The following is a 17,233-nucleotide window of genomic DNA, read 5'->3' as shown; positions in this document are numbered from 1 at the left end:
CAGAGACAGAGAAGTTTAGAGAGGAGAGAGGGAAACTAAATCATACGCCTGAATATTCATTAGATGACAGATAAGGATTACAGAGGTTAGGATACTACTTATAGGCATTCCACCAGCTGTCTAATTAGCATAACTAACCAGCAACTAGAACTACCTAAACTATCCTTCAGCCTCATGAATTAGTGAGCCAAATATTAACCCATGTGGCTTATAGAACTAGTGACCAACCCTAGCCCCATATTATTATTCTATGGTTACACAACATAATGTCATATGGTTTTGTTATACCTAGAATTTAGGTTGTGTTTCCCCCCAACAAAATATGAATAATGAAAAGTAAACAGAAAGTTGCGAATGTTTTTTCTCATAAGATGTGTCAATTTGAGCTTCTTCATGCTTAATAGATCACAACCACCAACGTTACCACAGCCACCACTTTCAAGATAGACCCAAAAAATGGTGGACATAAGTGAATAGTGAGAGACATAGGAGGAGGCTCAATACGAACTCCAACCAATGGAAGGTAAAAATAATCATTACGAACACAAATTAGGGCTCCCATCCCCAACATAAAAATCCAGACTCCTACAGCCATTTTTCCATTGATGGAATAATAACGATATTCCTCCTACTCTTACATCAGCGTAAACAAATGATGAGCCAATATATCTCTATGCAGAGCAAAAAGGGTAAAAGGTATAACCTCAACCTTTTAACTAAGAAGAATTGACATAAACAACAAATGACCATCAAGAGGCAAATTTTTTTATCTGTAATAATCTTGAACGATAGGATTATAAAAACTTAATATGCGCAAAGAAATTGTAAAGCAACAGTAAATGAGCCTTACAGTGTTGCATCATGGAACTCAAAAGATCTGTCAAGCACACTGTGCAAACAGCAGTTTGGTGCAAATGTCTCAATCACAAAGTTACGGAAACCAGGAACCTGTTAATCATAATCTATTTAGCACATCAAGAAAGTATTCTCATAAAATCAGAACAAGCATGGCGAATTTACCTTCTCTTCATAAGGGTGGGCACACCAATCTTTAATTAATCTAATAAAGATCTGTACACAAGCCTATAATGTAAATAAATAAATCAGGTTCAGATTTTAGCTTATTCAGAAGTAATAATAGGAGAAACACACAATGAAATAAAGTAGCTTTCATTACTACCTTTCTCACGAGAATATCCCTATGATTACAAAAGAGAGTATAAGAGCAACTGCATCACTTGATTCATGTATGCAATACTTTTGGGGAAAGAAAAACTGAAGATAAATCATGTGTAGTAATCACATGCAGAACGTATACAATGTTCGCTGAAGTTCTTGCAATTCACGAATTTCCTACAAGGAAAAGAAAAATGAATCTTAGGTTGCATGTTAACAAGAAAAATATACCAGACTTCTGCTGTTAAAAAGAATGCGACAAGAATTTAGAATCAACCTCCTGAATAAAAATGTACACGATATCCCCTTAAAACAGATTTTCAATCCATCAAATATGAATCTCAGCTAATAATTGCATGCAGCGTGCAAAGAAGCATGCAACAACAACAGAGACGGAAAAGGAGAAAGAGCCTGATTAAAAGCGAGAGATGCTGTTCAAATTATAGAAACTAGAAAATATAATGTCATTATACATCTATAGTATAGACATGACCAACGCAACAATTCAGCAAAATACATTCCCAAAGCATAACATCTTAGTATCTTTTTTAACCTGAATCAAACAGGAAGAAGTGTCAACAAGATGGTGCAGATGGTAATAAAAGCCAATCGGCAATCCTCAATCACTGCCTCACTAATCTAGAGATCCATCTAATTTGCAATTAATGATTCCCTTGCTTGCAGCAAGTAAAACACATCAAGGAAAAGAGGCATTTGACAATGAAATAGATGAGGATGACAAACACACGTTCATCAATTTTTGAGACGTTTGACAAACAATATCAAAATCATGGAAATTAATGACAAAATTAACACAATCAATGGATGGGCAAATTTATGCACTTTATGGAACTACAAAATGGATTAATACTTTCATACCTCAGTGATTGCTCCAGAACCAGAATGTAATGTTTCTCTTGGAATAACATTAAATATCCTACCAGCAACAGCTGGAAATATTTCCTCCAAAATGCCACGCACCATAACATTGAACTTGCAGATAAGCTGATTTAGCAACAAAGAAAACCGACCATTTCCTTTGGCTGCAATTAAAACATTATCATGACATCACTGTTTTCCTCTTCCTAATTGAACAAGAAACAGGTGCAGTGTAGCAAGACCAACACCATCATATAAACAACCAATTCAAGAGTTCAACGCACATGTCAGATCAAGATGTATTGGAAGCAAAGTAACAAAAGCATTAATCAAACACAATAACATTAACATAAAATAAAACATCATTCTTTTAGTTATTACTTGCTCCATCTTTGAATGAAAATAAAATGCTACCATACTTGCAGACTTGTTCACTAAGATCCTAAAGCTGACTTAGCGCACACAAAATTTAAGAATAGAACATAAAACATGCTGTGAATCTAACAGCAATAGCAAACATCTAGGCATGGAATTTTTCAAAACCCCATAGAGCACACCAACATGCAGCAACTACTGTAAGAGGCAAACATCTCAAAGACCAGAAAGCCCTTGAGAGATAACCACAATGCAAGCAGAAACATGTATAATGGAAAAAGGTCAAATATTACCTATGCACCAACAATCAAACAAGAAAATTAAAGGTGAGATGGTATGTTAAACATATTGCCATCACATCCTAATTGGAATTAACAAAAGAACTTCTCATACATCTCCAACAATTGAACCACAAAGTAGTGCATCGAACTGAATTGGCACCTAGATATTGCAAAAATAAAATATTTGGATGTATTTGGATGAAAAATTTAAAAAAGTCCTATTGAAATACAAGGGAATTAAACTACTCTAATTCAGTTTCTGAAATCACCATTCTTCTTGTGTATTTTTTCATAGTTTTTTCTAAATCCATATGATGTCAGAGTCTATGGTTCGTGTTTGGTGATGAAGAGTAGGAATGGAGTCTAACGGATGGGTCAAGGGTCCAACAAATTTGGTCTGGTGGCCAGTTTTGAGGTCAACAACTTGAACCCAGGGTCCAAGTTTAGTCTAACAGATGGGTCCGTGCAATGTATCAAGTTAGGGGTACAGGTTAGGCTCACGTTCAGTGGATACACCTCCGTCAAGGGTCTCAGCCACAGTGTCACGCATGGTTTTGGTTTGGTAGCTGAGTCTAGGTCCAAGGTCCATCTGACAGCTGCATGCACAGCAAGGCCTGTCTCATGTCCAAGGTCCCAGTCTGAGGTTGGCATCAAGGCGCCTATGATCGCACATCTAGTTTGCTCATTCTTAGAGTCCAGTTAACAATAAGAATTTGAAATATCCTATTTTTGGTCAAACATTTCCACAGTTAAATTATTGGTCAAAAGAATTTGCTCAGAATTTTGAAGACTCTGATATTTTCTATCCAAACAAAGTATTTTGGTAGAGACTTTAATTACTCATCCCGCTGACTTCATCTAAACAAAACTGAGTGAAATCAGATATGATATGCACCTCACTTTCTGCAAGTAACTGCTCCAATGCCTTTGGAAGGTATGGGAAGACAGATGCTCCTAGTGTGTCCACCATACGATGTATAAAAGACGTGACCTACATGCCAGGCATGAATATTATTAGGCAACAAATACTGATGACTTACAAGAGAAGCACCAATTCCTGTATCTAGTTCTTACCTTGCTTCGCAAAGGTTCAATTTTTGGAAAGACAACAAGAACTTGGAGAAGCACATCCAATGTCTAGGTAAATGAAAAGAAGAATTATGACCCAAATGACACAAATTTGAGAGAAATTAAAGAAATGCTAATATCATGGTTACAACTCCAAAAAAGCATCCAAGAGACAGTAAATCAAAGCAATTGTATACAATAGTTTATGCAGAGCGCAGTCACGCACACCACATAAGCGGGGTAAGTCCTAGCAGAGGGGAAATGGTATGAGAAATTAAACATCTAATTGTCTTCACCTAAGGGCATAAAAAAAAAAAAAATAGAAACGCATCCCGCTATTCACAAAAAGAAATGAAAAACGCCATAGATTAGATATCAACAATGCTCACTACATGACGGAAACTGAAACTCCAGACTATTCATTTGTAATCCTTTCTGTAGCTGCTTAACCACATAAATGACAGTGCATTTGGATCCATTAAAATATAACAAAACGCTAACCTTCTTGAACATGAGACCAATTGCAGGGCGACTGGCAGTTACAAGACGCTCACTGAAGCCCTGCCAAAATGACACGGAAAATATGTTGAAAAACGTTTCAAGTTTGCTAAATTTCAATTGAAGATATTGAATTCAAAATTATAAAAATGTAAATCTGCTTATCAATTTAAAGAGTTGTAAGTATTTTGGGAAATTAAGATGAAAGGAATAGTGGAAATTACAAAGCACCTTGCTGAGAGCATTAATTGCCATGATAATTTGCTGGATAATAGCAACCTTGGCATTAGTCTCCTCTACACTCAATAACTTGCTATTGATGAGCAATGCCTCAACCTGTATCAAAAAAGCACAAGAGATGTATAGAAATCACACACCAGCAGATAAATTTTGAGAATATCTGAGAAATCATATATTTAACACTTTGAAATTCAAGAATAACCTGTTGACAAAGAGGACTGAGCAAGGATGATAGATAATCAGATTGGTTCTCAAGTGGGACATCTTCCATTCCAATCAATAACCCAATTGCCTAGAAGAGAAAGATTACAAATAAGGCAAATGACCAAAGCCTTCAAAAAATATCTACAATGCTAAAATTAAGTAAAATGAGAATACCTCAAAAATGTGGCTGCCATCTTCTGACCCTGATAGCTCTTCTGTTGTATAATCCAAACTGGTGAATTGCATAACAGAATCTCGTAGGCTCTGGGTATTTAAATGATATAAGGAGATATGAGTTAGGATAATGAATTAAATTCATACAATAACTAAAGAATGATTGAAGGAAATACGCATGACAAATCTTGTTTAAACAGCATGATAAGATTTAAAGTAGCAGATGGTAGAAAAAAGATAACCAGGGACAGATTATATTCTGCTACCTGCAAAATTGTCTCAATGAAAGGAACCAGCTTCACTTTTAGCAATTTTACAACCCTCATAAACAAATAACTGGCCCTTCGGCTTACTTTGATGTTAGGATGATGTATGCCTCTTTCATCAAGAAAGGCAGCAAGAACCATATGAATATACTGGGCATTATCCTGAACAAACTTGATATATCTTGTTATTGTTTCCAAATACACGAGAGCAACTAGCCTATTAGAATGGCAAGGAAATCTTGTTGATAAAAGCATAGTCACCAGCTCACTCAACATACCACTCCCAGTCCGCAGGGCTTCATCACTAATTGACTCTCCAAGTGCATATACAAGAGAAAGCGCAGCTTCCACCTCCTCAACATTGCTGTTTGAGGTAGATGATATAGCATTTACTAATGAATTTCTGATAAACAATTGCGTCACTTCAGGTGCAACACGACCCACACTTCGAAGAAGGACAAATAAATCCTTTCTAAACTCTACCATTCTATCTTCCTCCTCCTTCCCAATTTTATCTAAAACATCAAGATGATTTCGGTACCCAGGGTCATAACAGATCAGCGATAAAATCACATCTAATATCTGTCCCACATGAAGTAGTTGTTTCTCCCCCAAAGGAGTAACGCTTTTTAAAGTGGAAACATAATTCGAAAGAAACTGAACGATATTAAATGTAGTGTCTACCTCACAATTCTTCATTACATAGAAAACTGAGGGTAACACTTCATTTAGAAGCTCCATCGAGATTCCTTTAGCAACCTCAGAATTTATACGCTTAAAGCAATCCAAAACCTCAGCTGCATACCCTGTGAGTAATGCCACTATATCAGAAACCAACCCAGACTCACTATCCTCTGCTATCAATCTAAATATGCGATTAATTTGAAGGCTCTGCAACAGTGAAAGTTTAGGTTGTGATTCCATTCGCTTAGAGACCACTGCTAACAAGCATCTGACAGCTGCGCCACGAAGTTGATCCGGCAGTCCACCAACCAAAATCAAATCAAATAGTAGAGGAACAAAAGCATCGTTCACAATCAACCTGATGTCAATCCACGAAATATACCTTCTCATGGAATCTAATGCACTAGTACAAAGTTCTTGATCAGAATTTTTAAACATAGACACAATGTCATACCAGGCTCCCACTATCCGCGCAACACACTGCTCCCTCATCGCATCCTTAACCCGCCCAGCAACAGCCAATTCTTCAGGGGTCCGCGGATAGTCCAAACTAATCAGTTCGTCATCCAAGGCATTCAAAACCCGACAGAACATGTCTATCACCGCATTCCCTTTGCTCAAATGAGGGACAAAATCCACAAATACAGACGACCAAATTAGCGGGTACTCAAAGTAAATCAAAGTGACCAAAACCTGAGCAAGCTTATTCTTAATAAAAGCGGGGCCTTCTAAAACCCTCACCAGCTTGCTGTCATTGATCCCTTCAAAACACACTATAGAAAATACAGAGCTTCTAATCATATGCTTCTCATCCGCGCTCATTGACGAGTATCGAGCTCGAATAACTTCCTGTAATGTCTGTAAAGACCAAAACTGCACTTGAACAAGATTTGAAAAGCATAATTTTTCAATACACAAACGACAAATTGATGACTTCTCCTTAATTTCATTGCAAAAATTTTTAGCCCGTTTCTTCAATCCATCATCAACAGCCCCCGACTCATCAAACATAATAAGAATTGCTTTCTCAAGATCATCCATTAGACGCCGCAAGAAAGCACAAAGTCTATAATCCAATAACTTTCCGGTCAGTTTCCAAATTTTTTCCGAGCAAGAATAGACGGATAGGGCTTGTGGCAATGAGAGAAGAAGGTTTGTTGAGGGCTTACCGGAGATCGATGGGCATAAACTCAAGGACTAGGGTTTTGGCTATACCTCTCTGCTAAGTCTCTGCTTACTAGGTTTTTAATGTCAAAGAAGGGAATTAACTGTACGTTTTGCCCGGAAATCAGCGCAATGCAATTTATAGTTTCGGTTTTTTGTTTTCAATTTTTTTTTCAAATAAAAATAATCAGTCAAAAGATCTTTTAAACCTTAAAACAGCGCATAATTACCGAGGGTCATGTTTTTTAAGAAAGCTTATTTGGATTTGGGCCAGTGACTTTCGACAAAGTTAGTCCCGAGTTTTAAGAACATTTTGATTATAATTTATATTCGAAATATTTAATAACAAAATTACTTAAATTTTATCAACAACAAACTTCTTAAAATTAAAATTAATATCAATATTAATGCACTGTCAATCATCAATCAATGCCAATTATAATCAATGCAAACAGTAAATAATGTACTAATTCATTGCTCAAATTGGATGCACCAAATAAGTTGATTGAAATCTAAAGAAACATCACTCCCTCCCTCTCTTTTTATAAGTAATATTAGACTCCATCATGTAAATTAAAAACTTAATTAAAGACAATAAATAAATATAAATTGGAAATTTTGTGTCCAAAATATCTTTATTTATGGGAGGAGAGTATAAGAGAGAGAATAAAAAAATTATTATAATAAAGAGAATTATAAAAAAGAGAGAATGTGGATTGAGAGATGATGATTTGAAAAATGAGATAATAAATATAGTGGATATTAAAATAAATAATTAATAGGGGTAAGATAGAAAATTTGATATAAAAATTTAAGATAACTTGTAAATATTGCTCATATTTAAAGATAAGAGGGGATGGTAATTGTTGTGTATAAAAAGCAACGGAGAGAGTAGTGCCTAAATTTGTTACATTTTCATACATTACCCATTTATTACCCCTATTATTCAATTTTTAGTATTTAATGCGTATAGATGAAGAAAAAACCCAATAAATAAAGATATTGTGGAATAAAAGATTAAAAAAATCTTCTAATTAGCATGAAATCAAGACTTTTTAATGAGTTTTATATTTAGGATTAGATTGAATATCAGTTTTAATTATTTTTTAAACATAATTTCCTCATCACTGGTTCTTATCGTTAATATTGTTTACTTATTTTAATTCTTTTTGGTTTAAAATTCATCTAATTTAAATTTGATTTAAAATGCATATATAAGATTGATTATGTACGTTTTCTCTAATGATTAAAAATGACTTTCATATTAAAAATACAGTTGCCAAAAAAATTGATGTCAAATAAAGAACGTTGCTACCCACCAAAAAAGAAGAAAGAAGAAAGGACATTGATAATTTTTTTCCCTTGGTCAGAGAACATTCATAATTAACTATCTTATTTATTGATGATTTTTTCAAAAATACTTCCATGCATCTCCAAAGAGGGTGGTTTCCTTCTCTACCATACTTTTGCCTTTGAATTTTGATTTACTTTAGATTTATTTTGATTAAAGATTTAATTTACATTTTTTTGCGTTTTAATGATTTTTTTTTTGGATAGAAATTGAGTGACCAATGGTGTATTTAGCTCCAAAGAGGGAATGGGAGGTTTGAATTAATGAGAAGAGAGGGAGATTTGAGTTATCTTAATTAGTTCAAAAGACACTATTTTTACATGGGCAATTTTACCTTTATTTTATTTAAGTTTTTTTAAAATTATATAATTTTATTTAAACCATAAACATTTAATATATAAAATTTAAACTTATAATTATTAAAATTGAGTAAATATAATTATAATACATAATTAATATCTAATATATACTCAATAATAATTATATTTATATAAATGCATATTCGAAACTATATTTTATAGTGATACATATAATATACACATACACACACAATAAGAATTATAAATATAATAATACTTCCAGTCTATTACCTTCTGCATATCTATTTCTTACAACAACAAGTTTATGAGGATAGCTAGGGAACTGGATAATTTAAGTTAGGCAGGGATAGGCTTGAAAAATTCATTCCATTCAATATCAATTAATAACCGTTTACAGTGATTTAATAGCCAATTAAATTTGACGCGATATTTGGAAAGTTTAAAAATATATAAATAATTACAAGAGTTAGGCTGCCTACAATAACAATTGCATGTGAAAAAGCAAATGTGGAAAAAAAAATTTGATGAGAAGAGGGAGGGGAACGTATTTCTTCCAAATTCAAATATATTCCGTCTTATAGCTAATTTATAAGTCATTTATGGGAGGAATATTTAATTATTATTATTACTATTATAAAGTACGGGATGAGACACTACCTCTATTCCTTTTTATAAGATAAAAATGATCAAATTATATATATTAGAAGGTTGGTTTAAATTAATTAAAAACAATAAATATGTAAAAATACAACTTATTTTCCAAAAGCATTCTTGTTTATAAAAAAGATAGGCTTGAAAAAGAATAAGTTAAAAAAAATTAGATGAGGGTGCAGGAAAAAAATAAAAGAGAGACATGGAATGTAATCAATTGACAGTAAAAATAAAAAGGGAAAATCCCAAAAAAGGTCCTTAGAATATGGGAAATGCCAAATTGGGTCCTTAAATTTCGAAAATGATAGAATGGGTCATTGACCCAATCTGTCATTTGTGAAATTCAGGCGAATTGACAATTTTGCCCTCATTTATTCATTCACTACAATGATTCAAGGAATCACTATAAGAGTTTAGGTGTTACCTAAATTCGTGTAGCGAATAACTACTCACTTTTTTATAGTCAGGTGTCTTGTTATTAACTACAACTAATTCTGTAATCACTAGAACAATGTAAACATTACCTAGATTTGTGTAGAGAATAACTACTCATTTTTTCATAGTCAGGTATCTTATTATTGTCAGGTACCTTATTATTAACTACAACGAATCTTATAATCACTAGAACAGTGTAAGCGTTACCTAAATTTGTTTAGAGAATAACTACTCACTTTTGGTCAGGGACAAAAATGTCAATTCGCCTGAATTTCACAAATGACAAATTGGGTCAATGACCCATTCTGTCATTTTCGAAATTTAAGGACCCAATCTGAGATTTGGTATATTTCAAGGGCTTTTTCTGGGATTTTCCCAAATAAAAATGCATTAAAAATTCCTAAAGTGTATTTATATTAAAAATTGTGCACGTACTCAAAAATTTATATCTTATAAAAAGAAGTACTACCTCCGGTTCTTGTTATAAAAGTTAATTTAATATTTAATTTGGTTTTAAAGATAAGATTATAATTTATTTTATCTCTCATGTTTATCTATTTTTTTAAAATAATTATTGTAATAGTTGCACTTATTAAGAGTTTCATTACATAAAAATTTTAGCTAATATATATGATTAGTAAGAATATGCTAGAAAAAACAACATATATTTATTACAAAAAATTAACTTAATTAATCTTCTGATATTTTAAAATTAATTATCTAGTTTTTATATCAGTTACGCAAATTTGTAGTAGTAATTTATATGTTACAAAGCACCCGCATCTCGTTAGGCTGCTATCTTGGATACTGTCACTTAATAATATCCAACGCCTTCCTTAAATTTTTCTTTAAGGGAGGGACTGTCAGTCGGAGATAATTAAGAAAATCTTTTTAAAAAGTATTTTTTTGTAAATTAAAACAAATTTTTTCGCATATTTATTTTGTATATCATAAAATAACTTTTAAAATTATGATTTAGTACTCATTCAAACAGCCCCGTAATGACAACTTTCTGATCATTCACCTCTAAATTTTTTTTTGACATATCATTTTATTTCTCAGTTATTTATGCTTAAAGATTGCAAGTCAAAAAATACATTAAATTAATCATTTTTTTTACTTGTGTCCTTATTGAAGAGAGGGTATTAAAACGACGTTTTATATTTTTCTTGCATATTTACTTTATCTCTCTTTATGTATTTGTTAAGTCAACAAGAATAAAATTTAAAAAAATATTAATTAGCCTACAAATAACTTATGTTCAGAAATAAATTTTTTTATAAATGACTTAAAAATAAAAACAGAGTGGCATATGAAAAAATTACTCACACATGCAACCTCTCCTCCCGCTGGGGAGAAAACCCACACCTATGGCTTTCACGCACTACCCACACGCAACGGAGCAAAGCCTGCGAGCTCCCCCTTACTAGCATCATTAAAGTAGAGTTCAATTAGTTTATATAAAGATCATGACCTCTCTTCTTTTTTTTGCATTAATATTTGTAAGACAGGTAAAGTTGAGATTTTATTTAATCCCCGAGTTCAAGAGGAGGACCACAAAACAAAATTTAAAAACAGATGCACGTCGCATTCCCTTGAAGTTGATCGCGTCATCAATTAAAAAATAATAATAATATTGATTGGAAAAGAACAAATAAAAGGAAAAATCCGAGAAATACGTTCCAATTGGCTTCAGTATTACTTTTATTCATAAAAAAGACACCAGAAAATACACAGTCAGTACTCTCACATCACAGAAAATAATAATAATAATAACAATAAAAGAAAGCTCTTGCTTTCCTCATGCAAAATGATGAAACCCATAAATTATTTATGATGGAATCAATTCCAGTGCTCATGCCACGGTGTTTCTTCTTGTAGATCATCCATCGAATCTTATTGCCCTCATCGTTTGGTTGATTCATGAAGTAAGTAGGCGTAAGTTCCTCCACATGCTGTGAATAAATAATGTAAATATGGGATATATAGAAATACATATATATATATATATGCAATTTAATAATCGGTTAAGTTTCCCTCAATACTCTCAACTTCTATACTTACAAACATTCTAAACTTAAGATATTGAATGTTAAATGAAAAAAATAGTTGAACTAACTTCAAACTAGATATACCCACCAACCCATAAGCAAAGATACGTACAAAATCAAAAAGTATAAAGATGAGCTTAGGGTGCTCATTCACGTGATGAGCGCTGAAACTGGTTCTGTACAAACATATATATTTTTGGATGGCAAAAAAACATATTTTTTTTTTAATTTTATATAATTAAACACACACATATATAAACATATTAATGCCAAATTTGAACTTGAGACCTTATCACTTCCATTTACTAAAAACAAGATTGGATCTTGGATACATTAAAAAAAAAATTTAGGGTATTAGACCTGAAAAACTAAGATCACCCTGGTAAATGTACTCTCAAGAAGAGTCGCGGGGGCGTTCAAAGCTGACTCTTTCTACAGTAGGTCTCCTCATCCTTATTTTTCTTCTGGTGACCGGCGCTTTGGATTCTTCTTCTATCCTTTCCGTTACTTCTTCAGCATCAATTTCTGGCCGCTGGTGTCCGACACAGAATGGCCTAGAGGATGGCACAGTTGCAAAGCTAGCTCTGAGAAGTTGCCAGTAAAGTGGGATTTGTGTTGCAGAGTAAAAGCAAAGAGGTATGGAAGTGAGAGAAAGGTACAGAGGGAAACACTTAGACTTATGGTTGGGATAAAGTCCAAAGACGTGCGCAGCACAAAAAGAAATCAGCATAGAAACAATGGAGACAAACAAGGAGAAAAAGCCAACAAGAAGCTTCAAGGGCAAAGCTCGACGATAATCCTTGTACCGATCACTTCGTGAAGAGTAAATGGCAAGGAAGGCAGCCAAAGAAGTGATGGAGAAGCAAAAGGAAACAAGTGCGCTTATAGCAAACAATTGAAATGCAGTGTTGGTAGATCCTACAATTGGTGTGCCCTTTTGGCTGTCATAACCCCCTGGGATTTGGAAGCAAGTCGCAAACGTAACACTGGAAATAAGCGTGGTAGCAACCATGTAATTCCCACACATATTATTCACCCACTTGTCACTTTCCTCCAACATCCCACCGTGTTCCTCCTCAAAGATCATGCTTGGAGTCTTGCCCTCCTTGTTTGGTTCATTCATGAAGTAAGCGGGCATAAGTCCCTTCACATACTGTGAAATGTATATGGGATACACATAAAGATGCAATTGGTTAAGATGTACATGTGAAATGTAATGTTTCAATAGTACTTAGTATCATAAACTTATATTCTGTAGCAATAAACATAAAAAACTTAGAATATTGAGTGCTAATAAAAAAAATTACTTCATCAGGATGTTTCAGATGCACTCCTTAACCCTATAATACTACAATAATAACAAGAAGTTTTATATCACCAGGTGGGGTCGGCCATATGAATTGCATGATGCCGACATCATTGTGCTCCATCAATAACATAACCAAATTCTTAAATAGGTTGTTAACTATAAGAATCCATTCAATGACTTCGTCAAGTGTTTTCTTGGTTCTCAGACTCCGTGATAATTAAATCAAATGAATGAATTAAACTAACCTCAAACCAGTGCACTTCCCACTGCAAGTGAACGACAGACACAGAGATACTGGGATTAACAGAACGCTTTGCGGACAAGTGTAACGCAGTATTTCCCTTGACATCCTTTCCATGCCTGAGGCGCTCGTCTGTCCAACTCGCGTGCCTTATCACTTCCTTCAACATTTCTGATTGCCTCGCCTCTATTGCCACCAGCACTATGTTCTTCTTCTCCCTGGTTTCATCATATATCGCAAAAGGCTTTCGTCTCAGGAGTTCCCTCACCAACTCCGTCGCACCGTTTCTAGTTCCGCTCAACAATGCTGTCCATACTTCTTCAGCCCCTTCAGTCCATCAAATTCGAAAAGAAAGAAAGAAGTTCATCAGACAAATTCTGACCCCTTGGTTATTAATTAATTTTTAATTAGTCATATGTCGTTTTGTTAATTACCGCTGTGTTCCCGCTGTTGTGCTGGCCGTAAAATGGTTGGTGTCTCTTTGAATGCTTCCTCATGACCCGACTTTGAGAACATATCACGTACGTCTGCTGTGCCAATAAAGGCGTCGTACCAAGAGTCTCCGTCTACAAGAAGTTTCATGATCTTTAAACCAAGTAGGCGTCTCTGTATATTCCCTTCGTACAATATATACACACACAAATTAGTAACTCTTTGTTTGTTCAGTCACATATGTTTCTTATTATTATTTCATTAATTAATATAGCAAGCAGATCAACCCGAATCAATTAATAGCTAGTAGGGTACGTACTACTAGGGAATCTGAAAACAGCTTCAAAGGTACGAATTACTTCCTCCTCTGTAACACTTTTGTTGGTCGGTTGCTCCTCATCCATCGTCATCTCTGAATCTTCAAGATCGATAGTACTTTCTTCTCCACGATCACGATCATCATCAGTGGGAGGATTGGGCTCTTCGGCATAAATGACTTTATGATGATGCGTGCATGTATTCTTATGGTTAGATGATGATGATGATGATGGATCACACACGACATAATAACCTTATTAATTATTCTAACTTGAATAATTAAACATATATGGAAAATAATGCGCTTGTACTCACAACGGAAGAAAATTCTCTCCCACCACCTAAGATGACTACCGCTTATGAATGGAGAGGGAGTAGACGCAAGGATTGTCAGAGGTGACTCGCCCTTCGCATTGGTAAGGACTGAGATGTCTCGGCAACTTTGAATTATTATCAACGACAATTCTGCAAGTAGTGCACCAAAAGAATAAAAATTAGCTAGCTAGGTAGCTAGTAGCCCTTATTTGATAGATAGCTAGTTAATTCACTGCGGTGCGTACCGAAGTATTCTCTCCTAATAGTGCAATGAAGCATAGTGTCACCGTCGTTCCTTCTCCAATACAGTGGGCTATCTTCACCGGCAGCACGGTGGAGAACGAGGAAGGCCTCTCGGTGACCATGAAGGGCAGCCAAGAAGAGAGGAGTCTCTCCGTTGTCATTACGCACCCCAATCTGCAGGGTTCAATATATTAATATTACAGTTGAGATTAATTCCCTTTAAGTCATGAAGTTGCACAAAGAAAGACATCATTCTTCTTATTACCAGTGATTTGTGGAACAGTTTGATGACGTCTGAGCCACGAGCGGCTGCGCAGTGAAGAGGAGTATTGCCTCTGTTATTTTTCAGTGACAGAATGTGTAGGGCTTCTTCACCTCCCGGCCGGTGGGATTTGATTGCGCGGATCAATCGTTTGACAGTACCAGTGCCCTCTGTCTCAATGGCCGCATGCAATGCCGTGTCTCCCCACCTGTTGATCCTGCTCTCCTGAGTCTCTGGATCATCAATGTAAATCTCCACAACACGCTTCCATTTACGATTCTTCACTGCAAGACGCAGTTCCATTTCCTTACTCATCATAAAATCGACCCCTGCCATTTCAAACTAAAACTGATTTTTCGACTATCTTACTTGGGGTGCAATGGATCGATCGATCGATCAGCAGGAAATAATTAATGATGACCGAGACCAGACGGAGCTTTGTGATGATTTAAGTAGGCAAGCTAAAGCCGTATAATATCGTGGCCCCATGATGGGAGGAATATTACTTTCGTCTCATCCGTTGGAAAGAATATATATAATAACCTTGAAAACTTTAATGTGGGCCACTTTTTCATATATTCCAACTTGTCTGCAATTGTTTTGCTCATCAATTGTGCTTTAAGATCAACATAAACAAGCTACGCATCGGTGTGGCTTTAACAAAGGAAAAAAGAGGGCTGTGCTATTCATCTTATCATGCAAGTTTCAATTTGGAGGTAAATAACACTACTTCCGGTCTTTACCATTACATCTGAGTAGATTAAAAATTTAGATAAGTTTATCAATTATAGTAGATATGATTTAATATTCCACAAATATCCCTGTACAATATTAGATTATATATCAATTTATAAGATATCTAAATTAGTTCCAAAAAAAAGATAAATATAAGAAACAAATTAAACGGATCGAGGTGTTATATATTTATGATCAAATTCAAATCTTAACTAGTTCCTATATTAAAAATTAGAGAGACTATCTACATATGTATACTTTCTTTTTTTTTCATTTTAAGGGATATTTCAATTATAAGTTTTTTAAAGCAAAAATAATACTTATGCCTCCTGCCTTCTAAAAGAGACACGCTTCCTTACAAAAAGAAATTAAAGAGAAAATTAAACGAGACGTTTGTTTGTTTGCTTTTCGTGTTTCATGCATGTTTTGGATGATTTTGATTTTCTTCTTCTCTTTCTGTTAACCAAAAAAAAAAAAAAAGGTGTTGTTTGTTTCTTTTTCAAAATGTTTCTTGTTTTGGGACCCTTTGACCATCATCTTCATCTTAATTCTAACCTCTTGTTCCAAGAAAGTAGTCATGATGCGAACCTCATCCTTCATAGCAACAGAAAACCAATCAAGAAGGGAACCAGTTTCACTACTATCATCTTTACGAGCACCTTAAACTCATCAGATCTGAATCGTTTATATCTGATTTGAACAGTTTAGATTTAAAATTTTTAATTATTTATTTTTAAATAGAAAAATCTTTTTTTTGAAAGAATGATAGTTAAAAGATTGTCTCTATTTTAGATTTTTTACATATTAAAATTATTATTTTGAACAAATACAAATAAAAAAGAAATCAGATTCGAATAATCCAACTAAAATATGGACCATTGAGATTTGATGAGTTTTTGGGTGCTTATCAAAGTAACAAGTACCGAAACTGATTCCATGCTTTGATGGGGTGAAATTAGGAAACGGGTTCGTCTGCTCAGCAAAATAATAAATATACAAGCTCATTATATCTGGATTGTTTGAATATGATTTGGGCAGTTTATATTTGATTTCGTTCTCATCTAAAATAAAAATAATTTTTAATTATTTTTGTCTCAGAAAATAATTTTTATTTAAAAATAATAAATTAAAAAATTTTAATCTGGACGGTTGAGACATAATGAGTTTGGGATTTATCGCCTAAGTTCGTGAAATTGGATACATTTGTAGAGCCCACAAAAATCCATTTGCAAAAAATAGGCAGGAATTAATTAATGATGACTGAGACCAGACGCAGCTTTGTGATGATATAACTCATTTAAGTAGGCAGATAAAGCCGTATAATATCATGGCCCCATTATAGGAGGAATATTACTTTCGTCTCATCCTTTAAAATATACTACCTCCGGTCCTAATTATAAGAGCCAGTTGACTAATTTGAGGAGATTAAGGAAGTAAGTTGAGTTAGTTATTCGTCTTAAATAAGTGTTGTCTTTCCTAAAATATCCTTACTAATCAAGTGTATTGACTAGAACTATAATTATTAGAAGGACCATCTTTAAAAAAATTGAGCAAATATGAG

The 17,233-nt window shown here is 34.1% G+C and overlaps 3 protein-coding genes across 3 annotated transcripts; all 3 read right to left on the bottom strand.

Moving 5' to 3' along the window:
• Positions 1 to 846: 846 nt before the first annotated feature.
• On the bottom strand, positions 847 to 7,096 carry LOC114737279 (exportin-T-like). Its single transcript, XM_028925190.1, is given in 15 exon segments — positions 847 to 948; positions 1,021 to 1,083; positions 1,181 to 1,210; positions 1,212 to 1,264; positions 1,267 to 1,308; positions 1,311 to 1,353; positions 2,056 to 2,195; positions 2,198 to 2,219; positions 3,607 to 3,702; positions 3,786 to 3,848; positions 4,281 to 4,340; positions 4,509 to 4,613; positions 4,720 to 4,809; positions 4,896 to 4,985; positions 5,162 to 7,096. Coding segments are annotated over 15 exon segments (2,724 nt in total). The 5' UTR covers positions 6,887 to 7,096.
• Positions 7,097 to 12,211: 5,115 nt separating this feature from the next.
• Positions 12,212 to 13,949, bottom strand: LOC114737278 (uncharacterized). Its single transcript, XM_028925189.1, has 3 exons — positions 13,802 to 13,949; positions 13,372 to 13,694; positions 12,212 to 12,970 (listed from the first exon to the last, which is right to left on the bottom strand). The coding sequence occupies exons 1-3, from the start codon at positions 13,947 to 13,949 to the stop codon at positions 12,212 to 12,214; spliced, it is 1,230 nt and encodes a 409-aa protein (XP_028781022.1).
• Positions 13,950 to 14,095: 146 nt separating this feature from the next.
• On the bottom strand, positions 14,096 to 15,240 carry LOC114737277 (ankyrin repeat domain-containing protein 27-like). Its single transcript, XM_028925187.1, has 3 exons — positions 14,941 to 15,240; positions 14,678 to 14,849; positions 14,096 to 14,370 (listed from the first exon to the last, which is right to left on the bottom strand). Exons 1-3 carry the CDS (start codon positions 15,238 to 15,240, stop codon positions 14,096 to 14,098), a joined length of 747 nt encoding a protein of 248 aa, XP_028781020.1.
• Between the last annotated feature and the right edge of the window lie 1,993 nt (positions 15,241 to 17,233).

Source organism: Neltuma alba, unplaced genomic scaffold (assembly GCF_004799145.2).
Source record: "Neltuma alba isolate B1F8T4 unplaced genomic scaffold, ASM479914v2 tig00013420_pilon, whole genome shotgun sequence".
Classification (NCBI taxonomy): domain Eukaryota; kingdom Viridiplantae; phylum Streptophyta; class Magnoliopsida; order Fabales; family Fabaceae; genus Neltuma; species Neltuma alba.
Note: the sequence above shows the minus strand (reverse complement) of the source record. Positions and strands in the feature narration are given on the sequence as shown.

Excerpts from the sequence above, each read along its gene's own strand:
- LOC114737278 (XM_028925189.1), bottom strand. The coding sequence starts at position 13,949 with ATGAAACTTCTTGTAGACGGAGACTCTTGGTACGACGCCTTTATTGGC. Across the intron at positions 13,695-13,801 it reads ACAACAGCGGGAACACAGCG|GGGCTGAAGAAGTATGGACA; the intron begins GTAATTAACAAA and ends GATGGACTGAAG. Across the intron at positions 12,971-13,371 it reads GGGAAGTGCACTGGTTTGAG|TATGTGAAGGGACTTATGCC; the intron begins GTTAGTTTAATT and ends TACATTTCACAG.
- LOC114737277 (XM_028925187.1), bottom strand. The coding sequence starts at position 15,240 with ATGGAACTGCGTCTTGCAGTGAAGAATCGTAAATGGAAGCGTGTTGTG. Across the intron at positions 14,850-14,940 it reads AACTGTTCCACAAATCACTG|ATTGGGGTGCGTAATGACAA; the intron begins GTAATAAGAAGA and ends TGAACCCTGCAG. Across the intron at positions 14,371-14,677 it reads TATTAGGAGAGAATACTTCG|GTTATTATGTCGTGTGTGAT; the intron begins GTACGCACCGCA and ends ATAATTAATAAG.